At 41.6% G+C, this 27,841-nt stretch overlaps 2 protein-coding genes across 5 annotated transcripts; one reads left to right on the top strand and one right to left on the bottom strand.

The window, feature by feature from the left end:
* The first annotated feature begins 68 nt into the window (after positions 1–68).
* tdrd7b (tudor domain containing 7 b) lies at positions 69–21,770 on the top strand. 3 transcript variants are annotated; one of them, XM_038730490.1, is made up of 20 exons: positions 69–287; positions 1,981–2,187; positions 2,521–2,665; positions 6,629–6,836; positions 11,064–11,146; positions 11,850–12,058; positions 12,796–13,164; positions 13,266–13,576; positions 13,657–13,849; positions 14,819–14,930; positions 15,032–15,234; positions 15,345–15,479; positions 16,918–17,001; positions 17,471–17,605; positions 17,765–17,875; positions 18,142–18,290; positions 18,378–18,610; positions 18,758–18,941; positions 19,188–19,348; positions 19,801–21,770. In XM_038730490.1, the coding sequence occupies exons 2-20, from the start codon at positions 1,981–1,983 to the stop codon at positions 20,019–20,021; spliced, it is 3,453 nt and encodes a 1,150-aa protein (XP_038586418.1). In that variant the 5' UTR covers positions 69–287; the 3' UTR covers positions 20,022–21,770. The 3 variants fall into 3 exon arrangements, with proteins under 3 accessions (XP_038586418.1, XP_038586419.1, XP_038586421.1); XM_038730491.1 differs by lacking the exon at positions 69–287 and adding an exon at positions 582–704; XM_038730493.1 differs by lacking the exons at positions 69–287; positions 1,981–2,187; positions 2,521–2,665 and adding an exon at positions 4,581–4,806.
* A 93-nt stretch (positions 21,771–21,863) lies between these two features.
* Positions 21,864–25,818, bottom strand: si:cabz01076231.1 (calcium-binding protein 2). Of its 2 annotated transcripts, none has more exons than XM_038730495.1 (7): positions 25,188–25,818; positions 24,899–24,961; positions 24,464–24,599; positions 23,785–23,815; positions 22,982–23,125; positions 22,754–22,863; positions 21,864–22,410 (listed from the first exon to the last, which is right to left on the bottom strand). In XM_038730495.1, the coding sequence occupies exons 2-7, from the start codon at positions 24,958–24,960 to the stop codon at positions 22,201–22,203; spliced, it is 693 nt and encodes a 230-aa protein (XP_038586423.1). In that variant the 5' UTR covers position 24,961; positions 25,188–25,818; the 3' UTR covers positions 21,864–22,200. The 2 variants fall into 2 exon arrangements, with proteins under 2 accessions (XP_038586423.1, XP_038586424.1); XM_038730496.1 differs by lacking the exon at positions 25,188–25,818 and having other exon boundaries at positions 21,864–22,157; positions 22,263–22,410; positions 24,899–24,960.
* Between the last annotated feature and the right edge of the window lie 2,023 nt (positions 25,819–27,841).

The raw sequence follows: 27,841 nt of genomic DNA, 5'->3' as shown, positions 1-27,841 counted from the left end.
TTTTCAAAGGAGATTAACTAAAACTGAAGCCTGCTGCAGAAAAAATACCGTCAGTGATCTCTGGACATGAGATGTGTCCCGTGTTGTGCTGCGGCCCCTGACGTGTAATTAGCCAGAAGTCCATACACAGCCGACCAATCAGGTGGCGGAGGAGAGGCTGTGCCTGGACCGGCTGGCAGACAGTCCTGGGACGGAGCTCCGGCCGCAGCTCAGCCCTGTGGCGGTGACAGCACTGACAGCGACCGGACCAGGTGCCGACTTCACCATCCCCGTCTGTTTAGAGCAAGGTAGAATATTTTTGTAGCTTTTACCCTGATTTACATGGACATTTATAACACTCCCTCCTGGAAAAGTTTTGCCGGGTGTCTTTTGCGTCTTTCTGCACTCCCGGCTGGGATAACTCGAAAGCTATCTTCAAGCTAACTTGGAAACAAACCTTACTTCTGGTACTGCCTTTCAAAATAATAACACATGTGGCTAATATGCCTAGTAAAACATATCCGGCGAGTGTCTGTCGTTTTATTGTGAAGGCAAGATGGATGTACTTCCGGTCTTGTGATAGCGTTCTTTAGCTAGCTTGACAAGCCGCTCTCCCGAGGTGGCTGGAGGATTTAACTCGATGTTACGCGCAGTATCGCTGCCTTAGCGGACTATATACCGGGTCCGGTACATTCTGCCGGAATCATTCAATCTTTCAGGAACATGTAAGGACAGTTTTGTTCAGAAAACGGAAAACAAAACAAGCTAACTATATCTAAATAGTTGGGTCCCGGTGGAGGGTGTGGAGTGTTACGTCATTCATAGTTTCAGTGTCCTGTCTGCTGTCGGCGCTGCAGAAAGTGGCCAGATCAACAGGTTGCCTTTGCTCATCTAACCCTCAGACATGTTCCTTATAACTAGTAAAGTAAATCTGGCAAGTTAATTTCACTTGTTTCCGTCTTTTCCTGCATCACAGTGTTATCCACAGGCTCAGTACGGGATCCACAGGCTGGGCACTTGTTGTTAAAAAGCGCAGTGTTGCACTGGACAGAACTCTGCAAAGTTTAAGCTGCTTGTTGAGTGTGTGTGTTTGTGTGTCTAAGCCATACCGAATTTGTTAACATCTTGAGATGTTGGCATTATTACACTTTTCACGGTGATAATAATGGCTCAGGTTTGTACTTTTTAGAGTTTTGTAAATTCCTCTGCAGGGTGGTTTGGTTTGGCTGCAGACAAACTGAAAGTGATTTTCTGCAGAGACCGAATTAAACAGGGAGTTCAACTGGGGGAATCAGTGACATCTTAAACCTAAAGCCCTTTGGCAAAATACTTTGTGGGCGAGAAATTCGGATAAGTTAAATCACTTATAAATATTGATTATTACATTGGAATTGTAACTGACATTTAGCTGGCCTTTGCCTTGAGAAGAATAGATGTGGTAGATCCATGCTTGTTTGGGTCATAGACAATGACTATATATATCGAAAAATAAATACCATTGTGATAAAAAACAAACTATGCCTATACAAGACTGTCTAATTACTCTGTAACAAGGTTTTAGCCTGAGTGTATGCTGTTTGCTTGGGAAATCTGCAGTTAATCAAAACCTGCCTAACCAGTCAGCTCCCTGGCTTATGGGATGAACATCTAGGATGCCCAGACTATTGAATATTTGAATGGGTTTGCATCATCAGCAGCAGCCTCTCTCAGACTTACTTCCTGCCTTAAATGGTTTAGGGAAAACTAAACTGACAAAGAGTTTATTAAAATGAATTTGTCGTAAGTGCAGCAGATTGGTTCTACTGGATTCTTAACGAGTTTTGTCTGTTTGTTTGCAATGTTTATATGAGAGTAAATACTCTTTACAATCTCTACATCTGTCAATAGATTTATTGAGTCTGTTTTGATTAATTCAGCATTCCTTTCAAAAAATCTATCCCAGCGTTAGTTTTGTTTCTTTGCTTGCTTATTTATGTAATTGCTTTTCTTTTTTCTTTTCAGATGGCTGACGTGGAGGTGGTGAAGAAAATGCTGCGGGCCGTCCTCCAGGCCAACAAAGGTGGAGTGTCACTGTCCCGTCTTCAGTCAGAGTACAAGGAGCTGACCGGGGATCAGATACCGTACAAACAGATGGGACACAACCACCTTGACGCACTGCTAGCCAGCATGCCCGCTATAGTCCGCATGGAGCGCAATCGCTCTGGAGAGGTATGTGTGTGAGGCTGGTGTAACATGGTTGGTTTGAAGGACAGATGTGTACAGCCATGATTAAATAAGACAAATCTTTTTTTATTTTTTTTTTATCATCAATGCTCAGACTTATGATTCAGATTCCAGTATTTTCTCTGGGATGTTGGTATTATGTGGCTAAAGTTGTTTGTGTTGGAGCCCCCCAATGCCACAATGTATCCAATGTACTGTGTACATCATTTGGATAAGATGCACACCAGGGGGATTAATGTGAGGCACCGCCTTCACCAATATTGTGATGAATCTCTTATTGATAGTGGTATCTGTGTGTCTATTCCCCTCTCTCGCCAGATGGTGTGTTTTTCCTCAGGGGCCAACGACACGGCCCATCTAGCCAAGGTGGTGGCTCGTCAGCGCAGCTCCAAGAAGACGGGCCGACCCCACCTGGTCAACACCCAGATGAGGGTCAAACCGGCTGCCCCGCTCGTTCTCAATGGTAGGATTTTGGAGCAACGTTTTGGGGCGCTAGTGAGCATTAATACAGCTACACAAACATTTTCTTCAGCTTATCTTAAAAATAATGATCATATTACATATTATCAACTTTATTGAACTCCATTCCAGAATCCTTTGTACATGCAAAACTTTGGACTAGTCTCTCACCTATTTTAGTCACAAGGAAACTAAACAACTTAAGTCCAAGCTAAATTGGTGCCTTTGGGCATGTGGGATTTCACAGGTTCTCTATGAGAGACTAGAGCACACAATTAGTAATTAATAAGTCATTTAGAGAGAAAAATGATTGGCAAGGCGATGGTTTTGGATTTAATGGGTTAACCATTACACTATTCAACGGTAAACTATAATCCAGTTCACAAACTGCACACACCACCTGTAATCTTATAGACTTTCCCTTTTATCAGTCTCTTCTGGAGAAGACACATTTAGCTCTATCCAATTACGCAGATGTTTCTGGCTGACATTTACTGAGTCATGAGGGGGGCTTTAAATTAGTAAAGTACTGGATTAGATGTCATTGCAGCTACTGATCAAATGTAAGGAGTATACATGCATTGTGTCTAAAGCTAATTTAAAATCAAAATGCCTAATCTTTGAAAGCTTGTAGTTCTCAGAGGTCCACCGCAGGCTGAATCGGACTTAATCAGTAATCTGTGTCTTTAATTTAAGAAGTGCAGACAAATATGGACATTAGAAAGACAGAATCATCAATAGTCTGGCAGCTCTGTGGCTCAGCACTGTAGCACTGCAAGAAAAGCTGGTGTCTGTTGGGCCATTGTGTGTGTATCCAAACACTGGGATAGAACAATACATGGTTGTAAAGGGCTTTAGTATCATTTAAATGTGAATGAACGACAACATTGGTGCTCTCTTCAAAACTGTTTAACAACATAGCAAAGAGAACTCAGCATAAATGCATGCCTTTTGATCAGCATTGATTTACAGTACATGTGTTGTGACACTAAATGCCTCATGACAAGGACTCAGTCAGTTTGTGTTGACCAGCACTCACAGTCAGGGCCAGAATTTTAGAAATACTGAAGTCATGAGTCCAAGGGCCCACCTCCCTCCCCAAACCAACACAGGACGCCAGTGCCCTCAGTGGTACGTAGCTGTGGCCCTGCTGACAAGATGGGACAAATAACAACAACTTATTCTGTTAATGACCAAAGGCCTGGATCTTGCTGTATAAAATCCATCCTGCATGCACATTAACGATGACAGAGCAGTTTTGCTTTCAGCCCCCTGTGCACTGCCTCAGATCATTTGAGTAAATAATGTCTGCATTATTCTTACTAACTAAACACATTTTCTACACTACAAAATATCAGACTGATCGAACTAATTCAGCCCCAGTAAGCTGTAGCCTGGAAATATATATTTAGTCTTCTTCAGGCTGGTTCAAGCTACGTGTCCAGTGCCTGTTTCACTACTGTGACAATGCAACATTAACAAATGCTTTCTGTGGTGCAGCCCAACAGTTTGTGGATGAATGACTGACCTGTTTTAACTGTTGCTCTGTGGAGACCTGCAGTTTCTTCTAAGAATAACAAACAGGTGTATCAGGTTTATATGTGTAAAAAAAATGTACATGACATTATTTGCTCCAGAACACACTCTACCCATACATGCACAGGTGCAAATGTGCAATCACTCAAATCCCCCCACACACACACACACATATAGGATCACATGCACACATTTCTTTGTAGCACATACACCTCCGCTAGAGTGTGATGCTGCGGAATATTCTCAGCGCGGCGGAGGAGGAAGTGGGAGGTGGCAATGCAGGGAGGAGAGAGAGGGGCGGAGTAGCAGCGAGAGGACTGGAGGAAAAGAAAAAGCAGAGGGGGCGGTGAAATGGGAAGAAGGGAGGGGGAGGACAGATGACTGGGAAGGAGAGAGTCTGAAAGAGGGAGACAGCGGGGTGGCGTGTTGAGATCTGAGGCTAATGCAGCCCATAGCAGCTGAGACTCAGCTGCAAGCGAAGAGCAGCTGATTCACAAATCAGCCATCTCTCTCTCTCTCTCTCTCTCTCCCTCTCATTCTGTCCTCCACCGCCTCAGCAGGATATTGATATTCAGGCAGAGACAGACCAGGGACTGTGTGTCTATGCCGGTGAGGTGACGCGGCATCTGCTCTGAGAGTGTGTGTGTGTGCTTGTCCTTGCCTATGTTTGCATGTGGATTTAGCTTGCCTGCGCGTGTGAGTGCTGAGTGTCTGCGACGTGATGTGTGTGTGTGTGTCTGGAAGTTTTATTGATAAATTAAATGGCTGATTTATTAATTGACCTACTGCCAGTAGCTCCACAGGGTATCAGTAGCATATCAACTCAGAGGGAGAAGAATAAGATTTAGATTTGAAAATGCCTATTGACGACTTTCAAAGACGCAGGCTTTATGAAGCTGCTTGTGGTGTTTTGTCACTGTAAAGATTTAATGAGATTCAGCAGGAACAGAGAGGATGAGAACAAAGGAGAAAGTTCCAGATCTTGCAGAGGAAAAGAGAGATAAAGAAATCGAGTGAAGGTAAAAGAAGAGGCAGTAGGAGGAAGAACTGTAAAAGGAGAGGGAGTGTGGGAGTGAAATGACTAAGGGTTGTGCACAACCAGGCGTTCTGGTGATGTCACTTAGCAGAAATGTGATGTCATGCTGTGCTTGAATGATGAAACATTAAAGTGATGAAGGGCTGGACCGGTAGGCGCTGTGTTAGGATAATTGCACTCTGACTTTTGGGCTTTTTACTGAACCTACAGTGACTATCAAGGATTACAGTTTTAGTTTTTATAGCCATATTAGAATAATCCTACTTTTCCCCTCCAGTAGTGATATTACTAGTCTTAAGCGATAATTGTTAAGATAGTTTTAAGAGATAGTTTTTATTTATCAGGGTGTAAGTATATATTGTATGTTTTATTATATAGTATGCTCTTTTCCAGCAGAGACCCACTTCATATTTACACGTGTGCTTTTATTCACCTTAAAGGTTTCTAGTGTAATTACAGCTTCCTGAAGTGTGATGTCTTTCTTTTCAGCTATTTATAGCAATCACTATAGCACAAAATAACATTAGGTCCATTTAGAAGGTTGCTGTTTAAAAAAAACCAAAACAACATTTTGGGAAATATACTTTCTCACTGCGCGTTAGGTGAGAAGATCAAAATCACTTATGTCTGTGCATTAACTTTTCAGCAGCTGCAGCAAGGCAGTGATTAGCTTAATTTAGCACAAAGACTGGAAGCCAGGGCTAACAGCTAGCCTGGCTGTCTCCAAAATTCAAACATATGCATTACCAGCACCTCTAAAGTTCCTATTTGCTTAATCTGTACCCAAACATCAATGCAAGCTGTGGTTTCACAGGGACTTACGTGCTGTAGATAACTATTCTTTGAGCGCTGTGACTTCCTGACATCTCTGGTTTTCTCTCTCCTCCCCAACGAGTTAGATACTGAGCTTTAGAGGTGCTGGTAGGCTACCTGTTTCCCCCTGCTTCCAGTCTTTCTGCTAAACTAAGCTAAGGTTATCGACTGCCTGCTCCAGCTCCATAGTTAATGCAGTGACATGGGAGTGGTATCGATCTTCTTATGTAACTCTGGGCAAGCAAGCAAACAGGGGTATTTCTTTGACCTTCTCCATTATTACCATCATTATTTGCCCCATTTGACCATTATTACACAGTCCAATTGGGAGTTTAAACTGACAAATCCAAGTATGTAGGTACAGGAGAGTTTTCTCAACTGCTCAAATTGTGTCATTTTTAATTTGCAATATCATGATGTTGCCGCTGATTAGAGCTGTGATGTTGAGATCTACTGTGTCTACAGATACTGGACACTGTGCCCTCCAGACAGACACACTGTCCTGTCTCAGCATCAGGTTTATCTGAGTCAGGGTGTGTGTGTTTTACTTCTCTTGTTGGCTCTCTCCTTCTTCCTGTGTAGCCAAACCTCAAACCTCTCTGAGGCAGCCAAACCACCGCGGGCGAGGCGGTGGTAGAGGAGGAGGCGGCGGCCGAGGGGCGGGATATGGAGACTTCAGACAGGCGAGGGACATGAGGGACGGCCAGTCAGAGGGCAAGACTGGGGCACACCTGAACAAGATGTCCAATCAGAACACACCCAACAGGAAAGGGAACCCACCTGCAGAGAAGTGAGTGAGGGCAATGGCTGGGATTTAATTAGGTGTAAGCAGTTAGACAAAGACAAGCTCAACTTCACTGCAAACAAGTTTTTATATTTAGATGATTTTTTGTGATACATTTTTTGGAGTTTGACATAGAACAAAGGTTTTTTTTTGCCGTTAAGGAATCTACAACAAAATATGGTGTTTGTATTCAGAATATTTGTTGCAGGCCATTAGTATGAAAAGACAGCTCACATCCCAAAGCTGAAGCTTGGTCTCCACATATTTGTGTCACCAACCAGGCTTCCACACTGCTTAGGAAATCCATGTAGAGGAATGTGGAAATGACAAACGTGCTCCGAAAAGCCATATCTCAAGCCAGAACATTTCCTGTAGCTTTACTCTGCAGTGCAACATGCGTTTGAAATTCTTTGAAAACACAATTTCAAAAGTGATATAAATTTTAAAAATATTAAAGAGTGGTGAATTACAAGCATTTAACCACTTTCTTATATTTTCACATCCATCATCCGGTCCAAACTTTCAGACAAAAGTCAATGAAAATCAATGTTAACATACCCCCCCCCCCCCCCCCCCCCCACACACACACACACACACACACACTGTGTGGTCTGAGCTGAATCAGAATAGGCCTGCTGAATGGGAGACCGTTTGAACTCTGGTTGGTTTTTGATTGCAAACAACCTCCCTGCTGCTGCTTATTCAGCACTGGGCTGATGATGTGCTCCCTGGATTATTCTGGTTCTCTCTCTGCCTGTCTCTGTCCGCATCTATCCTCCCTCCACTTTCTCACTTCTTCTTTCTACCTATTGCATGTATTGCACATTTTCATTGTCTTAAATTTTTCCCCCATCATTCTTCCTTCTCTCTCTTACAATCTCTGTTTATTTGCTGGTAATTGGCCCAAATCTATGTATCTTTTCTAAAATCAACACTTATGGCAAGTTACTTTAGCTTCAGAGTCACACTGTCATTCATTATGACCTGGACTGAGGGAAAATGGGATTTAATGTTACTGAAGAAGCCAATAGAAGCACTGACAGATGGTATCGATATTGCTTGATGAATCAAGATTAAATCAGCTCATTGACTAGTTCTCCCACTTCCATTCCATCCACGGCTCTGTTCGTCCGTCCACTGTGAAAACAACTGACATCAGTCCTCTGTCAGTGTCACCATCCATGTCCAGTGTGCCACTGGCCCTCTGCAGCACAATGGGGAAGCAGGGTGGGAAGCCTGGTGTGTTGGCAGGGGACACGAGCCTAGAGCAGGGGGGATGTGAGCCCTTTCTAATCCCCGCTCTATTCTCTGGTAGATTAACGCTTCTAAACCGACACAGAGTGAATCAGCACATCTCTCTGTATCCCTCTAGATCTTCCATTGGACAGTACACTGGCAGGCCAGCATTATCATCATTCATGTGTGTTTGTGTGTGTGTGTGTGTGTGTGTGTGTGTGTGTGTGTGTGCGTGTGCATGCCTGCAAGTGCACCATGGGATGCCTGGAAGTACAAGTGGTAAATTCAGCAAACAAAATTAGACAGCCAATACTTTTATTAAAATCAAAACACTGGAGAAATGCAACAAGGAGGCTCGTCTGTACCTGGATGGGAGAGTTTTATGGCCGATCAGGCAAATGCTGATTCCACCTAGTGAGAGAACGAGGGCGAGGTTGTGTAACTTGGGTGACACTCAAGTCACGTGCAGTAAGAAATGTGCAGTAAGCAAAATCAAAATGAAAGTTCAATCTTCAGACTATCAGGCTCCAGAAAACCACAATCTGTAGCTTGGACTTGACAGTGTTGGAGGTTTCAGTTGTTTCAGATGCAGATGCAATTTGCCTAGTTGTCACAGGGCGGGTTCACACCAGCCTTGTTAGATCCGGTTGACCTAAACCCTGTAGTGTTTACCACCTTGGTGCGGTCTGTTTGGGTTGATTTGAACGCAGAGACTCTGGTGGATAGATATGGATAAATTAATTCATTCGGGGAGATACATATTGACTGTTTTGTGGAGTAACTAGTTACATGTAATTTAGTTACCTTATTTAATTACAAAATAAATGTAGCTGTAATCCGTTACAATTACTGAGAAAAATGTGTAATAGTTATTTATGAAAATGTTGATGATTACATTGGGGGTTACTCTGGAAAATGAATATAATATGATGAATAGTATTCATTTTGTTGCTCTGCAGGTTTTTCCATGTGCACAGTGTCTTTCTTTGCCAGTTCTAGCCACAGCCATTTAGTAAAGTTTAGTGCTATTCTGATGCTTTTGATTGGTTCTCATGTTTGAATTTGCAGCGCCATGCGTCTGCTTGCGTCTCTCAAGCTTGAAAATGATTAACAGTTGACACCATTCATTACAAATTTAGAAAAGTAATCAAAAAGTAATTAATTGAAATAGTTACCCTACTTTTACATTATAAATAGGTTGTAATTGGTAACCTATTACATTTCCAAAGTGACCTTCCCAACACTGCATATAGATTATGTAAACATAGCCTGATTGTATCCTTTACTAGCCTTTTGTAAGGGCCAACTTTATGATTTTTGAATGTTTTCAATTGTGGCCATAAACTGTGTATGGCAAATGCATAAACAAGTCGTGGTATGATCTGTTATGACACCGAGACGTTGATATGGACTCCAGACCAACACCAACATGAACCTGACGGTGCTTAATGATATATGATATCCATGTGAAAATCTGGAGGGGTTTGGTTTTTTACCCACCGGCTGTATTACCAATAATCAAATGCCATTTCCACCATGTTGCCTTTTGTTTACAATTTCTGGACCGTTTGTGAACGCAAACCGTACCTGTTGGAAAACTGAAACAATTTATCATCCTCACATTGGTTTGATTCAAGAGCCAGATCTTTAGAGCCCGCCCATAAAAATGAACATGTTAAAATTTTTCTATTATTTCTGAGCATTTTAAGAACTTCTTCTTGTATGTCTCTTGGCTAAAGACCAACGGAGAATTGTCCTTGTTATCCTGGCCGTAAGAATTTAAGTCAGAGTCAAAAATGAATGAACATTTCTTAGAATAACTTAAACTGACAGACACTGCTTGCACTAAATTTCTTCCCATTACTTATTGTACTCTGGAAGTTGGAATAATACAAATTGGCCTTCCAATAGAGAAATTCCTCTCCATTGCTACTTATGGACACCTCAGCATTAATTCTACTGGACAATAATGACATAATAAAGTCAGCTTTGGTCATTGGCGTCCTTCAGGAGGTGATGTATTGTATTAGGTTTGTGTTCAGTCCAGAGAGTCAGCGGTGAAGGTTGATCCTGTTGTAATTTCTTTTCGCCCCTCCATCAGCCACAAAGAAAAAACTAATGTAGGTCAATGGAGTGTGGAGATTGCTGGCATTATGTTCTGTGATCTATTTATGGATAGTAAAGTCCTTCAAACATTTCACAGCCTTTTAGGGTCACAAAGTAAATAGCCTTTTTGCTTCTGTTGCTTGCTTCCGTTTCTATGTGTGAGTTTGAGCCAGGAGGAGTTGTGACTGAAGAGAGAGACAAGACGGGGATAGACAGGCTGAAAAAATGTTTAAACAAAGCATTTACTGTATCATTGTGGAGGCTGATCCAAACAGCAGGCCGACACGATGAAATTACAGTTAGTTCAGCTATGTATGTGTATAAAAAGAGGGGGATATTTTACACAATAGAGAAATCTTTCCATATGTCTGTATAGATTCTCAGTCACCCAGGTCATAGTTATCCAAAGAAGGTTAAAATCAAGGGCAACCAAGTCTAGTTGACCTTGATTTTAACCTTCCTTTGAAATCTTTCCATACATTCTCAATTTGTCGATGACTAGGTCCGAGGAGTAGCATCTGATATGCTACACACAGTGCAATGCAGTATCCGGGGTGCTGTGTCTTACGACCCATTGTTCTAGACTAACGGGGGACAGTTTGATTAATGGGTTGTAGTACTGAGAACAAACCGAAAAAGAAAAGTCCTTTTTAAAAATCTCAGCCTGTGCTTTGCCTACTAAGAGATTAAGGATCGGACATGCGGCAAAAAGCCACACCTAGTCAAGCCTTCAGGTCAGAATTTAGGGATTTAAAAAAAAACAAAACTAAGCCCTACGATGGTGGATGAAGAATGTCGTAGGTTTCGAAGGTTCAAAAAGTCTGCCTTCTTCACAGTTTTCAGAGCCCCTAAAAAGTAATCATCGTCCTTGTTCTGTTCTCTCATGGCCAGGTCAGACAAGAGGATGACCCTTCCATCACGGTTTCAGAAGGAGGTACACGCTCACCTTTCCAGAAACTCCCAACAGACTGGTCGTAAGTAGGACAGGCTGCTTTATATTATGCTAAAAATACATTTTGTGTAGCTTTTTATGCTAGTCACTTGCTCTAAGCATCACCAGACATTTACATTTAAGACTCAACTAAATAAAATACAGTTTTCCAGTGTCATGCTGTAGTATCTTGTGCTGAAGTATCAAATCACATGCATCCATCTCTTACTGACTTTCATAATTTTGTGATGGGACAAACAGCAACCCACCTCAGTTGGTTCTTTGAACTTCCTGTAGACACGGGTTGTCTTTTCATTGCTATAAATGAGCCATCAGGTGAGCCTAAACTAAAAATGGGTTTGTTGTAATGTTTCCTGTTTGAAGAAGGGCTATGATCTGTAGCCTGGGGGAAAGCACTGGAATGCAATAAACTACATAGCTTTGATGCACATACCAGGAGGAATGCTGTTAAAGTTTGAAACTGATTGATTTAAGAGCCTATGCTTTCTAAAGAGACATCCCTAAGTGAGGAGGAAATTATGAGAGACCTCTGTTTAGACCCGTGCTTCACAGTGTGAGATACTGGTATATCCATCTCTTTCAAGACTGGAGTGCCTTTGTTTGGGGGGAAAGCACGCCATGCAGTCCACAAGTTCCAGGGGAAAGACGATCAAAGTAGAAGCAGTAGTTGCTTCCATGTGTAATCTCGCTTTTCTTCTTCTGTTTTTTTCTGTCCAATCTTCCAGCACCCTTGAATCTGAATGAGAGCCTCAGCCCTGGGAAAGGAAAGCCCTATAACCCTCAGCAGGTCCAGGGTCGCATCAGGGAGATCCTGGGGAAGTACAGTAACGGGTTCTGGGTGTCAAAGCTGCCTCAGATCTACAGAGAGCTGTACAAACAGGACCTGCCTACTGAGGCCATCAAAGACCTGGACACCTGGACACACATATGCACTGTATGTACACCTTATGTTACCGTAGTTATTTTACTATTTTAAAACTATTTTCTCTGTTGTTAAATTATTACTTTTGTGATACAATTATAATACAGTACACATTTATATGCTTAATTTTTCTTGTAATTGTACAGTTAACATTACATTGGTTATGCTATCAAATATTGTACATGTTATGCATATGTAGACACTATGCACAAAATCTTAAAACCAAAAACCACAAAAGCACATCTGAGAAAATAATAATGCACAGTTGAAGTGTCCCAGTTATTGCATGTTGTGTTGGTCACCAGACCAGGGCTGGTCAAGTGAAAAATATACTGGCCAAAATAAAGACATTGTCTTTCTTTCTGGAAATATGGCACACCATTTTCAGCAGTATTTAGTATATGTAACCTTAACTTAATTTGAGAAACTTCAGTATATAAATGGCCAGATGTTTGAATTTGGAATCTCCAGGGTTTTTTTGTCTCTCTCTTTCTTTCAGACTTTATTTAAATAATGTGCTGCCACATTAGACCACAAATAACTAGTTAATTTTATTCATATAGCACAAATTACAAATTGGCTTCAGAGGGAAAAATAAAGAGGAATTTCTTTTTGGGAGCCACTGACTAATGAGTTCACCAGAGATGAAGGTTGTTTCTTGGCAGAGGGTAATCTCACTCCCATCTGCAACAAACTAATACCAATTCTAAAAGTGGTTTGAAATGAGTCCTTTGCATTTATTCTTCTAGGTAGAGAAGACCTGCAGCAGCAGCCCATCAGAGCTGCTACTCTACCCTGCCAAGGAACAGACCACCACATCCTCCCCTTCACCCATCCTTAACCCAACCTCCACATCTGTCCCGGTCCCGGCTTCAAAGACCCCCACAGAAAAACCGCTGGAGTCCCCCACCCAGCAGAGACCCCCCAGCACCCATCTGACTCGCTCTGGTTCTCGCTCTCCTCAGTCTCCACCGTCGTCCTCCTCATCCCCCAGCCCTCCCTCCTCCCCTGCTACCCTCAGCCCCGACCTGAAGCTGAAACTGGAGGAGCTGCTGCTGAAGTACTCCAACGGCTTGTGGGCCCACGCGCTGCCCAAGCTCTTCCAGGACACATACAAAGTCAGTAACACTTTGAAACACCATCATGTACATGACACGACGTTCAGGAGTGAGCTGCACTTAATGTATATTTTTTATATTTTATTTTATTTATTTACAAGACCAAACTGCCCGGACATGTCCTGGAGAATCTTCACCTCCTCTCCGACATCTGCACCATCGATTACCCGATGCCAGACAACCCCAAGAGAGCCATCTTGTACAGGAGGAGCAGCAGTGGGGGTGGAGGAGGAGGAGAGGATGAGAACTGTAATCGGAGGAACTCCTCGGTCAGTGAGGAGGAGATGAGGGTGAGGAAGGAGCTGGGGAGGAGGCTCAGTAACCAGGCGGTGCCTTCCCTGCAGATTCCCAAAGAGGAGTACCCCTCTGTGCTGGTGGTGGAGGCCACAAACACCAACGGAGTTATCCTCAGGTAGGAGAGAAGTGTGTGAATGTGCCGTGAGACTAGACAGTTAATAAATCGTCCACTGTCTGCCTCTCCTCTTCTCTCAGGTACATTGGTGAAGGTTACTCCCAGGCCCAGGAGTCCATGGAGGATGAAATGAGGGAGTTTTACGGCCTGGATCAAAGCAGTCCAAGTCCTTTATCTGCTCCATCCTCGGGCCAACTTGTTGCTGTCAGGGCCGAGGAGGAGGAGGAGATTCTGAGGGCTCAAGTCTGTGAGGTCATGGCCGACAAGGTTAAGGTGAGAAGTCAAGGAAATGTCCAAGGACACTTTTATTTAAAGAGGTGGTATTATGCTCATTTTCAGGTTCATAATCCTATTTAGGGGTTGTACCAGAACAGGTTTACATGGTTTAATTTTCAAAAAACACCTTTTTTTTTTCATACCGCACATTGGAGAGCTATGGAGTGATACATCTTGTCTCTAAATGATCTTTGTTGGGAGTTGCACATACGCAGTTCCTAGTTAAGGACTACTAGCCAATCAGAAGCAGAGAAGGGCGGGCCAGTGAAAAGCGGTAAACACGTCTTTGTTTCAGCTGAATATGTTGCCGACCAGCTTGACAACATAGACTGGAGCAAGAGTTTCAGAGTGGTGAGTTATTAATCTGTAACAAAAGTATCTTTCATCCATAAAGTTCTAACTGAGCTCTGTCTCTACATCACAGCAACAACTTTATGTCCACTGACTGCCTGGAGGGTAGCTAGTGTTTGGAAGGGAGAGGAGAGATGTGTGCTGCAGCTCAGTGTTTTTACACTGCTGTTTCTGAGGGCGTGTCGGAGTAGCTGCTTGGCGAGCGATATATGAGGTGCATTTAGCTTTCATCCCTGTGTGGTCACAGGGATGAAAGGGAAAAGGCTGGACAACAAACAAGCTGTTTTCAGGCAGTTCAGAGCAGAGCTTTCTGTGGGAGATGGGAACTCCCTTTGGGCTGGACTTTGGGCTTTTTCACTTTGCAAACCTGTTACAGCACAAAAAAGGTATATAACTCAATAAAGGAGAGGGGAAAAGCCAAAAAGCATAATACCACCTCTTTAATTGATGGATCCAAAACACAAATTTAAAAACAAGTGTAGAAATCTTCCCAAACTCAGATGATCAGAGTTGTCCTGTAAGGCAGAGGACGGGGGAGGTTATCAGGTGAACTGTTGGATTTTGAGGTGAGAAGAGATAAAAGTTATCACTGTGGTATTTTAATTGGTTCTGCAGGTGTACTATGTGGATCATGGCTTCTCGGAGGTGATCAGCAAAACCAAAGTGTTTGAGCTGCACGAGAAGTTTTTCCAGCTGCCTTTCCAGGCGACCAAGTGTAAACTGGCAGGTGAGTCTGAATTGAATCAAAACATCATCAGGACATCTAAAAAGTCCTTCACCCTCCCGTTTTCACACCAGCTAGTTAAAATTGATGGTGTGTGTATTCAGGCCTAGAGCCGTTCTGCCAGGAGCCTTCCGTGCTGAAGAAGTTTGAGACAATGGCAAGCGGAAGGATCCTGTTGGCTGAAATCCTAGAGAGAGGGCATACCCCTCTTGTCGTCCTGTACGACACGTCGCAGGATGATGATGTCAACATCAATGCTGCCTGCATGAAAGTCCTGCAGGACAAGACACTAGCCAGCCCGTTACAGGTACAGGGGAGTCTGTGTGTGGGTGGTTGGTTCAGTGTTTGTGTGTGTGTGTGTGTGTGTGTTTCTGTGTGTGCAGAACACTAAACTCTCTCTCCCGGGCTCTCCTATAGGTGAACAGCGCTTATATGAACGTGACTGTCAGCAGCGTCTGCTCAGATGGGACCATCTACTGCCAGCTGCCCTCCAGAGGCCTTGCCAAGCTGACTGAAATACTGGAGAATATAGAGACATACTTCCACTCACAGGTTAACACCATGTTTCATTTGATGCCTCAGTGCCTTTTTGAGAGTGTAAAAGCTTATTGATTATTGTCCAATTATTATAATTATTGCAACAAATAGAACCATAGTTATGAGGACAGCACTGACATTCTTGTAATTTTTAATTAATATGCCAATACACAGGCTACAAGGAGAACCTCACTAATAGAACAAACATGACATGTTTAAGAGCCATTGTTCTTGTAGGAGCAGGAAATACTGTAGTGCTATTTATGTTGTTGATTTTATTATTTATTAAAGGCCCACTTTTGGTTTTCCAGCTGCACCTCTAAACTTAATCCAGTCTTCAAAGCAATTGTCAGCTTGTTTCATTTCACTCTGTTCTGTTCGTCTCAGTTTGTTCTCGCTTGTCAGCCTTTTCTTTGTTTAGCTTTGCATGTTGCCTTTAAGTTTAGTAGATGCATCAGCATATGTCTGTATATATGTATATATTATATAGAGAAAGATGTACTGTATACCTTCCTTGCCATGTGTGTGTCTGTTCAACTGATCTTCTGACCAAAGGTTTGTATATGTCTTTATTCCAGGATGTTTAGCTAGGCGCCATATTCACAGGGAGGAAACAGAGTACACTAGGAATCACACATTCATTTTAAATGTCTTTTGTGGATGTATTTGTGCTCAGGCGGAGTTGTGGACAGATTGAGATTAGTCTGATAATCTGGAGTTAAGACATTGCCAAGCCACTTAATCTGTGAGCAGCGCAGTGGATCTGATGCTTTTTCTAGTTGTGTCACTGCTGTCCTTTAAAGCTGATAGTTGCAGCTTTGCGTGAGAGTCTGCTAATGTATTTTACCAAAGCTAGAGACTTCCTGCAGGCTTATATCTGTTCCCAATGACAGTGTCCTTAAAATCATCAAGCATGTGGGAAGTAATACAACTTTTATACATGTAATTTTCATTACATACTTCGTACAGATAACTTCCACAACCTGTAACAAACCGGATGATCTGGTCTGGTTCGGAGAATAACTTTTGGCAATTTAATATCCAGTGTGGTAATTAATAGCTGAGAGCAGCATTGGCTTGCTGTTAGTAACTCCCTCTGCTGGTGTTGGTCACTTTAGTGTCATCAGTCAACCATTGTAATACATTTAGGCAAGTAAGATGGTAACATAACTCTTCTAGGATTAAATAAACCATTCATAATTCTAACACATTAATTTCTTTGAACATCAACTACCCCTTTCCACTTCAAGTAACCACATATCTAAAGTCCTAATCTTCATTGCAGTATACACCTGCAGCAGACTGGGTGGGCCTGTGAAACATCCGTGTGAGCTTATTTTATTGCAGTCATAAAGCAGTTGCACATAATGACCTCGCCTATCCAGACGAAGTACTGTCAGATTTTACAATATGATGATCACGGCTCCTTGATAAAAACAGATTTCTGTTCCAGGTGACATCAGAGTTCCTGGTATCCAGACCTTTCTGTGGGAAAGGATGTCTGGCTCGCTACAAAGGCAAATGGTCTCGTGTAGAGGTAAGATGGCACCGCTCACTCCAGCACAGACTTTGAATTATTAAACAAATCTATGTATGATTGATATTGGGCTGGTGTAGTTACCCCTGAGATTAAAAAAAGTGTATCACCATCCAAAATACTGCCTTATTCCCTGCACATAGCCTGCATACATTGTTTTACTATTTTCTAATAACAATAACAGCTTGCATTTTTATAGCACCTTTAAAGAGAACCAAGAGCGCTGTACAAATCTCACTATGTAGTCCTTGTAGTAATCAACAACACAGCAAGCCTATCATGATTTAGATTTTAAATGTAAGGTGGTAACAGGTACAGCAGAGACACACAAGGAAGACAATCTAACAGCCATTATAAACAATACTCTGTACCTCCATATACTGGTTGGAAACAAAATTTTTATTTTGTTTACTGCTGTGCCCATCCTGGCTTTTGTTGTAATTCTTTGACGCTGGGTTTCTGTCTTTAGATCACCAACCTTCACGGCAGCAGAGTGCTCGACATCATGTTCATTGATGTGGGTGTCCAGGCTTCTGTAGAGGTGTTTGAGCTGAGAGAGATCCCACCGCCGTTCCTCCGTGATCTTATGGCCATCCCGCCACAGGTCAGCGTCTTTGTCTTCAAAGTGCAGTGTGAAAAACAGTCAAGAGCAATGATGTGTTCATAGGGGATTTTTGTCAATGTGCTGCCATAGTGAGGGCAGCTTCATTATTACAGACCTACGGATTATCTGAGATAATGACATCCGGCTAACTGTGTTTAGGCTGTGAAGTGCTGTCTAGCAGACCTGGCCGTCAGTGTCGGATCTTGGACTCCGGATGCTGTCCAATGGCTTCGAGAGAAAGTGCTCAACACCACAGACTGTAGCATGAAGGTAAATTGCCTTCTTCCTTAACATAAAACACACAGTTTCTTTGACTTCAGTCTTGTTTGTCGTCATGAGATGGATGGCGACAATGATTTGATTTAGAAATCACTCAAAATATGCCTTCATGACTACTAGTAGTATTTTCCTCATGTCCGACGGCAACCATGTTTATAGATCTTTGTCCTTCTCTTCTCTGCTTTGTTGCATCCTGCCTCCCTCTGTTTTTCTTCTTTATGTACCTGCACACTCACTTTGACATTTCCCCCCCGAAGGTTGCCAAAGCAGATGATACCAAGCGTTGCATCTACGTCCACCTTTTCACCGACAAGAACTTCCACGACCCGGCCCGCAGCCTCAACCATCAGATGGCCCAGTCTGACCTGTTCAAAAAGCGACCGGATGTTTTCCTGACGAGCCACAGGTCTCTGCTGCTTTTATGTTCACCTGTATTATTACAAGAGTTATACCTCACACACTAAATGTCTTGTTTGTTAATTTAATTCCACAGCCCTGCCAAGATCTCCACAGCCAGCTTATCCTCCAAGACTTCCAGCAACAGTGACTCCACCAATGGGAGTCCAGTGTCAAGTTCTGTCCCAGCCAAGCCTCACCTCAAGAGGGCTCTATCAGGACCCAGAGGAGGTGGAGGTGGCAACACGACCACCACCAGCCCACCAGAGACACCGTCATCCCCTAAATCTTCTCTCCAGCTGCCACCATTACTAGATCTGCCCCCGACAGGTAATAAAGAAAGTGGGCATCCTAGCCATTAAAGACAAAATATTCATTAAATCAACTGTGTATGTATTAGTGTCAGTTCAGGCCAGTATTTGGCCTCACTGGAGCGGAGAATATCTCGTGTTCTCATGTCTGTCTTTTTCTTCTCAGGAAACAACGTGGACGTCTATGTATCAGTGGCGTGCCATCCCGGCCACTTTGTGCTGCAGCCCTGGAGAGATATGTACAAACTGGTGGTGCTGATGGGAGAGATGATTCTCTACTACAATAAAACTGAGGAGAAACCACTCAACATACAGAAGAATCAGATCTACGCTGCTAAAGTGGAGAACAAGTGAGTTAAGCAATGATTTGATTTCATTTTATGAAAACAGTGAGCACAACTGAAAAATATGGTCTAGATATGTTCTGAAGACCTTGACCAGTCTGGATACTGCTTCTAAACATTGAACAGCCCTGTTTCAAAGCCAGACTATTATTAAAAAGTATTATTTAGTGCATTTGTGCCTTGTTTCTGTCTGTTGTGAAGCAGTTGTGCTTTGCCTAATTATATCAACTCTTCCTCCTCCTCTTCTCTCAGCTGGCATCGTGTGTTGGTGAAGGGAGTTCTGACCAATGGGTTGGTGTCTGTGTACGAGCTGGACTACGGCAAACATGAGCTGGTCAGCTGCACCCAGCTCAGACCTCTGATCAAAGAGTTCAGGCAGCTGCCGTTCCAGGGAATCACAGCTCAGCTGGCTGGTGAGTAGAGCGGACATCCACACAGAGCTCGAGTCTAATGGCTGTTACTAAGGTCATGTCTGAACTCCAGCGGTGGAATGTTTCTAAGTACATTTATTTAAAGTGGTCATATTATGCTCATTTTCAGGTTCATCGTTTTATTTATGGTGTGTACAGCAGCACCTCTTTTCACCCTGCGTGTTTAACGTTTAGTTTTAGCTATGGAGTGAAGCATCTCTTGATGCATCTACAATTTGGCCCAGTTTCCTTTGGTGCCTGTCCCCACTCTTCCATTTTCTGTTTCTGTATTTTAATTAAACACGACGTTTAGTCAGTGAGCACATTAGCAAATAATTCAAATGGCTATGACCCTAGCAAGCGAAGTGTCTACCGGGCATTTCTTTTATGTAGCATTAAATGCGAACATATCATCATACAAGTGAGCCTTACATTCAAACATGTCTCCCTCGCAGGAGTGAAGCCGAGGCAGTGGTCGGAGGAAGCTTCCATCGTTTTCAGGAACCACGTGGAGAAGAAACCACTTGTGGCCCAGCTGGAGGCCGTACAGGAAGCCGCCAACCCGTGGGACAGGAAGTTGACAGTCTTCCTGGTCGACACTTCACAGGAAGAAAGGGACATCTGGGTGCATGACATCATGGCTGAATTTGCAGATGAGCTGACCAACGAGCTGTAGACGACAGAAGGTCGTCAACGAGTCTTGCTAGCCAAGCAGTTCTCCTGTTGCTCAGTGGAGACACTGTGAGTTGTGGGTAGACAAAATAGAAGAAGCTTATCCATCTTTATCTATCTACCATTTAAGGGGGCGAAAAGAAGAAATGAATGAAGTAGTTACAAGAAGAAGGGAAATAAAGTGAGAGGTTTGATAGCATGTAGAGACTGGCATTGACAGAAAGACAGGAGGTGTAGGTGTTGTAGCCACTTGCTTGTTGTGTTTTGGACTGTGCATCGAAGGACATTGTGATGTGATTTTGGGTGACTGCAGTGTGACCATTGGACAGTACGCTCATGCATGATGTTGGTCCAAACTTGCCACAAATACTCAAAAAAATCCCATCAGCATACGGTACGAAGCTGCTGAATCTATCCCTAATAGTCTCACAAAGCTGTGGAAATGACACAACATGCATTCTTAAACCATTCGGTATGGGCTTTGATCCAAAGCAGCATCTTACCCTACAGTATCGTGAGTGCATCCAGTTTTAGTGTGTGTCATCCTGGGGACGCCTGAATACCCTCGACCCTGCCAATGTGAGTGCACAAAAGTAAGTTCAAAGTAACTCGTTCTCTCGTGCTAGGAAGACTTACATGCATTTGTTTACAAAATCTGCTTTCTGGATGGTATTTCTGATCGTCATAACGTTTAAAACGTTAGAGCAAACATTCCCCTAAGAGGAGAAGAAATAGATGAGTCAAAGTTTTCGGAGACAGACGTAATGTAGAGAGTCTTTACTTTGCCCAAGCATGATTTTTCAGTTTTGAGACAAATCTATCTCTAATTTTGAGATGAATTTAGACATACTCAAAGACAGAGTGCAATATTTGCCTTCTTGCTAATCGAGGGGAAGTGTCTTAAATGTCATGATGAACAGTTTTGGCAGCTTTTTAGTAGCTGGCCAAGAAAGACATTTTTAAGTTAATTTGTTTGGTGAGGAGTGATATACTGATGTGAGAGATGTCGGGGTTTTTCTTATCTGCACATACAGTAGAACAGCCTTTTCTTGGAATTTTCCATTGAAGGCTGACAAACATTTTTTAACAAGTTATTTTGTGGCCAAGTGTGAACAAGATGAATGTGACTCAAATCTGTTTTGTGCAGAATAAAACCCAGACAGTTCCCCGGACAGGTGTAAATTGTGAGTGCATTCGTGAAAGCCCAGCTCCTGACTCCTGTGACGGCAGCGTCTCATCCATCTCTTCTCCTCCATGTGAAACATTGATTCCAGTGTGACTTTTTGCTTTTTAGGAGTAAAGGAGTATCTCTCCATTTCCTGTCTGACGGCGAGACTTCAGCCGATCACATGTGCTGCATGTTGCAGATCTTTCTGAATTGCGTGCACAAAAACAGTTTGATGTTATAATAATAAGCAGATTAGGCTACACGTAGTATTAAGCTTTTAGATTTTCAAATAGGAGATAAGTTCTGCTTGTGGTTGGTTCCAGTGCCGCCATCAAATGTTGGCCTGATGTGGGATTTTATTCTGAAATGTGACCTTTTTTCCTGAAACACCTGCGCCGTGGTTTTGGATGCTCAAACGCTTTACCAATTCTGCAGACAGTAGACCTGACAAAGCTCAAAGCTGCATTGTTGTTAACAACTGACATTTAATTTATATTTAACTTATATTCTCTAGATGATAATTACTTTATCATTTCCATTTTGTCTGACAACGACCTGGAAGTAATAAAAATCTTGTTTTTGGAAGTAAGTCTGTTTGAGAGGTTTTCATGTGATCAGTCAATTCAATTATGTTACAATAGTGTCATGCTGTTGAAATGAAAGTGAAGAAAACTCACATGATTTTCATTTCTTTATTAAAATAGCAAAAGTTTTCAGTCTTATTTACATGTTATATCGCTGCAAAAGATTCATCTGTCTAACAAGACAACAAACTACAATAAGGAGTCATAGACTGTTCATACAATTAGAGTCAGGCACACATGACATACAAGTCTATACCTACATTACAAACATTACCAAATTACTATTTGTTCGTAGGATTAACTTTGTGGACTGATTCTGAAGCATTAGTGCCTCCTGTCCTCGTCAGGCTCTTCAGCCGCTAACGGATGGAGAGCATCATCACAAACTCTGAAGAGGAGGAGAAAGAAGACAAAACGAGTCAGTGGTGACTTTATCTGAAACACACACACACACAGGTTAATAAGTCAACCGCATAAATTTGCTTATTTTCACCTTCAAAGTCAATGTTTCCATCTGCGTTAATGTCCAGCTCCTTTAAGATCTCCTCCAGTTCTCCTTTCTTCAGCTTCTCTCCCAGCATCGTCTTGACCGCCTCCTTCATCTCATCCTGGTTGATCTTTCCATCTCCGTCGAGGTCAAACTTTTAGAAACAAGAGAAAGTGATGAAAATGGGTTGACAACATGAGGTGGTTTTACTTTGGAAATGTCAGTAAGTCAAAGTGGAGGATAAATGCAACGAAATTCCCCAAATTAACAGGAGTTCATGTTCTATACAATTTAACTTGTAATTGATCCTATTATTAATACTTTTTGCTTTTCATTCAAATAATGAGGTGCATTCAACCTGATTTATGTTTAGATTGGCTATTTTTATGTCTGATATATCAGCTCACGTTTATAAAATTCATCTGGCTGACTTTCCTTACTTTCCTTTCGCTGGTAGTTAACAACCACATGGATTGTTTTATCATCAGCTGACTGACCTGTACGAAGGCCGATTGGAGCTCCTTGAGTCCCAGCATGTCAGCAGTCTCTCCCATCATCCTGGGTCCCATCAGTTCAGTAAAGTCTTCAAAATCCATTAACCCGCCCACTGTGGAGAGGAGAGATGTCAAGGGCCACAAAATGGAAAAATAATAAAAAATAAAACGCCTTTTTATCTATTGTGTGTGTATTCTGTATAATTTTTAAAGGGTCTCTTATCAGCTCACTTCTCATCTTGATTTGTTGGACTATCTCCAGCAGCTCCATTTCTGTGGGCATGTATCCCATGGTCCTCATGCATTCAGCCACATCCTTGTAATTCAGGTATCCATCTTGATCGTAATCAAACTCTTTGAAGGCCTCTTGCAGCTCTGCAAGAAAAGTCAGAGACCACAGCGAGATTACAGCAGTTCCAGAAGTGGTTTATCAGGTTGAATTGGTTGAGTGTATGCCACTGGTGCAACGTCACAATCCTAAAAGTACTAAGTTCTAAAATATTACAGAACAGAAAATCCAGTTTTGGGGAAAGAAAGCAGTCTGTTCTAGTCCAGTAATCTAATCTTATGAATGGCCAAGTAAGAGTAAAAAATTCATTTGTCAACTCTTTTTCAGTGTTTCTGAAGAAGATGAATTAATTGAATTACAGTTAAGAGGAATTTTTTTTCACACAGACATCACAAACCTTTTAGGTTTCAGTCCAGTTCCATATAAATTCAAAGACTGCTTTTGTAAACTTTATAGAGTCAGTTACAAGGGAGCGTTTTTATGAATGTGAAAAATGGGCAGGAAAAGAGAGGCAGGAGAGACACTGGAATGATGAATCAACAAAAAATCAATACTGCTTCATGAGTGTGAGTTTGTTATAACAGTAACTGATCAACATGCATGGCAATGTGCTTGTTTGATTAACCATTTCAGTCATGAAATACTGACAGAGGGTGTTTAGGCTTTCTGGTACTACTACTTGGGATGCAACTATTAATATGTTAACACTTGTAATATCTGTTATCTTCTTTAATGTAACACTTACCGTCCAACTCAGCCTGAGCTAATTCTCTGTCCTGCAGAAACAAAAAACAAAAGCGTTGGAATACAAATCTATTTTTGTCATTAGGAAGATACATTTGCACTGTGCAATATCAAATACCAACAAAGTATCTTAACACCATTATTTTTAAGTAATAATATAAGCATGAATATTAAAATGATGCATGTTAATGTCAGAAGTGGACACACACGACAATTCTCAGGTATGACCATGTTTATAAATCAGTTTCAACATATGTACAATAGCAGAAGGCAAATATTTTGAATCAACCATGTGTTTTTGCAGTGCTCTTCATTTGGATAACACTAATCAAGTGCGGCAGTAAGCCTCAACTAATGAGCCCCTAATACTACAGACACAGGGCTTAGTGAAAGCTCAAGGCAGACCAGGAACGAAACTTGAAGTACTCTGCCTGACTTCCACCTCACTTTTGACGTCTGACATTAACAGTCTCTGACAGTACCTTCAAATGGTAACGAGCATCCGCTGTATTGTGAAGATCTATGCCTTTAGATCTTAATCATATAAATTATAGATTTTGGTAGAAGGCCACAGCAGAGGTCATGTACCATCATAGCCAAGAAGAGGATCCTCACATCCACTTCAACTGTACGGTATTACTGAACGTTTAAATAACAAAATGAGAGTGTCTGCTACTTACCGCCCCAAATACACTGTTGAGCACAGAGTTGTATACTTTGTTCATACTCTCTGTGTTTTTCTTGACCTTCTTTGATGATTTCTTGGGCGTTTCAGAGACTGAACCTGGTGGTGTGTCCGTGGGGGCACTATCTTTGCTACAACGTGGAAAAATCAAACAATAATAAATACCAAAAGGGAGAATACGTACCTTACATGTCAACTTAGATTTGATTATACAGTGGAAGGTTTTCTCAATACATATCAGCAGCATTGGCACATGAACTTTACTGCTACAGATAAGAAATACCTACTTAACATGTTTCTCTTGGGTTATATATTTGGTGGTAGGTCAACTGAATACATCAGGGATTCATACAAAGGATGGCTGAAAATTTGATTGTCTGTCACACTCAGACACAAATTCTGTGAGAACTATATGTGAATCTAAACGTACCCGTCTGATGTGGCTGAGTTGACTGAAGTTGTAGAGGGCGTCCTCTCTCCCGCCTTGGACATGCTGTGGATAAACAGAGACATACACTGTGAATCCAATGGTAACATTTACTGCTAGTTACAGTGTATACATGCAAAAGGAAAGGTTAGGAGAGGATTAAAATCAGGTGTTATCAAAGTACTTCAATGTTAAAGTTATTTCTTTGGTGGTTTCACTGCAGATCTTTGATTTCCCAGCCATCTCCAACATCTTAAATATGAATCCAGTTGCTTCACTGCAATGTACTTACCTTAATGCCCTTTCCTAAATGGTGAGAAAAGAAAACAAGAAGCCGAGCAGCACAGCCCTTCTCTTCCTCCTTGAGCGGTGCTCCACTTCTGTTGTGAATGGCTGCACATTATCCTGTCCGTTCTGTTTTTCCTTCCTCTCTTGACCTCCTTCCGTCACAGAGGCTTAGCAGGTAATTACCTGGCTAAACATGCAGCCAACGATTAGAAAGCAAAACGTGGAGCAGCAGTGTGACTGGTGTGCCCTTCAAGAGGTCAGTTTTCCAATTCAAGTGTCTTTATTTGGAGGCTCTTGTGATTGTAACGAGTCTCCAAGTTTTCATGTTGGCACTTTAGCCTTGCAGAGTTGCTCTTGGTTCTACAGTGAGAGGGTTTGTGGGCTGGTGACTTAGACTGTGTTAGGATAATGCCAGCAGTAGAGAAGTCATATGGAATCAATGGTGGATTGAAAAATTACATAATACAAGTACAAGATTTGATCACACACATCATTTCATGTCAATGCATAGGCCTAGTGGGACAAAAAAGTGAAGTCATGTCCAATCAGAGAGTTTTGGGGCCAATAGTGAACCCTTCCATTTGATTGAATTAAGAGTTTTGATGCAGATATAGGCTATGTTTACATGTTTACTACTAGTCCTACTATTTTTGACCAAATACAATAGTATGATAGAAAAGCTCTGACAAACCAGTGTATGGAACTCTAAGATGAGAAGATTTAGCAATAAACAAGTGTGTGTAGCAGAAAGACAGGTTTTTAGCTTTTATGATTCAATTAATTGTATGGCCACCATTTAAAATGTTCTGTTTTGTTAACATATATTTTTTATTTTTATATATTTGTTTTATATTTGATTTGCAGCAGGATGACTGAGTTTTAAGGAGTTTTTAAAATTAAACACCAGAAACATAAAATCAAGTCCTGCTTCATTTGCATAATGTCGGCGTGGCGCACGTGTAACGTAGTCTAGCTACTTCCTCAGGAAGGCAAGAGCCTAAATCACCTGAGCTCAGGTAGGCAGGCTAACGTTAGATCAGTTTTATTGATAAAGGTAACTTTTTTTGAGTTTAGCGGAGGAATTGTGTTGTCATGAGTGGCGCATGTCGCCCCCAACTTTCTTCCCAGGTGAGGTCTCTCCCTGGAAAAACTGAACAAACTTCTGTAGCTTATCAAGGTAATTTAACTTTCATGTGGGTAACTTTACAGTCGCAGTTGAAAGTGTCGAAAAAACCCATTAGTTTTTAGGTAGCTAATTGTCATAATTGACGGAAACAGCCTGCTCTTCCCCTGCTGCTGTAGACTGTAGGATATAAAAGACAGTCCATGGGCAAATGTTTGAGCCCTCAGAGTATGTTCATTAACTTACACACTTGTGGCGTAGGAAAAGGAAAATACGGTATTCCACCAGATGCCGCTGAAGTGTGTTATGATCGGATAAACTACTTTCATGTGCAACAATCTTTTTTTTTTTTTTTTTTTTTGGCGCCGTTTATTTTATTTTTCAGAAGTACGGACTCACACAACTGTAGACTATATAAAAAACACCCACTGACTTATTTTCTTCAAGTGGAGCTTGGCTGTCCTTTGTTGACTACTAAATAAAAATGGAACAAATAATAGGAAATGTTTTGGTCCTGCCAGACATTCATTGCACTGCACAAACAGGTTTGCTCGTTTTGATTTAATCCCACTTCTCTTGGGGAAGTTGTAGAAATATAACATTACAGTGAACAGTATGGCAAAGCATGATGGGAACATGCTTTTTTTTTGAGACGTCACACAACTGGTGTACAAGTTTAAACCATGGGACCTTATTTCAGAAAAAAAATTGCTTGTTATTTGATCTGTTTGAAATGTGCCCTGAATTACACACGTTTGTCAATGTAATAGATAATGTCCATAAATAAAGTTGCAGTTTTGAATGAAAACAGTTCAATGAACTACATCTCTGGTCTCGTAACTTACCAACATGTCAGCGCAGTAATACTAGCTAATGTTTATTAAAAACAACACAAGCTGATGCAGTTTTAATTGCCTTTTGCTTCAGAGATCCCTGAATTGATGAGATGTTTGAAGTCTTTTGAAAAGGCAAAAAAGCAAGGTTTCTTATCTGCGAATTTAAATTAATAAAAATTTGGCCATAATAATAGGGAGATTAATTAAAGTGTTTCTTTGTATGTTATTTTCTGGGAAACCAAACAATACATTCTTCCAAAGCAAAGCAAAACTTTCAAAAATATCTTCTAAAATAAAGGCATAATTTTTTCTAGAAATTTTTGACAATAGGAAAATGCCAAAACAGATGCATAACCGTTTCTGGACAATCAACCACCAACAAAACTTCACTTCAATATCTTTCCTAAATCTGTACTTAATGTAGTTTTTAGCTGATAGCATTTATGTATTAATTTAAAATTTCTTTGATTTTATTGGTTATTAAGTATTGAGCGATGCCTTCTTCCATACTACATCATCCAAAAAATTGATTCCAGTATGAAATCACATATGATACTATAGTAATGAAGCTTTTGTTGATCTGTTATTACAGGAACAAATTTTACCTATACAAGTGTCGTTTGTGGTCTTTGTAACTGTTGTACCTCAACAGTTTTGCATCAAACTGTGACTTTCTTTACTTTCAATAGTTCTCTCTTG

The sequence above is a fragment of the Micropterus salmoides genome, unplaced genomic scaffold, assembly GCF_014851395.1.
Source record: "Micropterus salmoides isolate LMB-PRFRI ecotype aquatic unplaced genomic scaffold, ASM1485139v1 Ms_hic_scaffold_2, whole genome shotgun sequence".
Classification (NCBI taxonomy): Eukaryota; Metazoa; Chordata; class Actinopteri; order Centrarchiformes; family Centrarchidae; genus Micropterus; species Micropterus salmoides.
Note: the sequence above shows the minus strand (reverse complement) of the source record. Positions and strands in the feature narration are given on the sequence as shown.

Excerpts from the sequence above, each read along its gene's own strand:
- tdrd7b (XM_038730490.1), top strand. The coding sequence starts at position 1,981 with ATGGCTGACGTGGAGGTGGTGAAGAAAATGCTGCGGGCCGTCCTCCAG. Across the intron at positions 13,577-13,656 it reads ACCAACGGAGTTATCCTCAG|GTACATTGGTGAAGGTTACT; the intron begins GTAGGAGAGAAG and ends CTCTTCTCTCAG. Across the intron at positions 18,942-19,187 it reads GCTGCTAAAGTGGAGAACAA|CTGGCATCGTGTGTTGGTGA; the intron begins GTGAGTTAAGCA and ends CTCTTCTCTCAG.
- si:cabz01076231.1 (XM_038730495.1), bottom strand. The coding sequence starts at position 24,960 with ATGTCCAAGGCGGGAGAGAGGACGCCCTCTACAACTTCAGTCAACTCA. Across the intron at positions 23,126-23,784 it reads AGCTCAGGCTGAGTTGGACG|AGCTGCAAGAGGCCTTCAAA; the intron begins GTAAGTGTTACA and ends CTTTTCTTGCAG. Across the intron at positions 22,411-22,753 it reads TCCAATCGGCCTTCGTACAG|TTTGACCTCGACGGAGATGG; the intron begins GTCAGTCAGCTG and ends TGTTTCTAAAAG.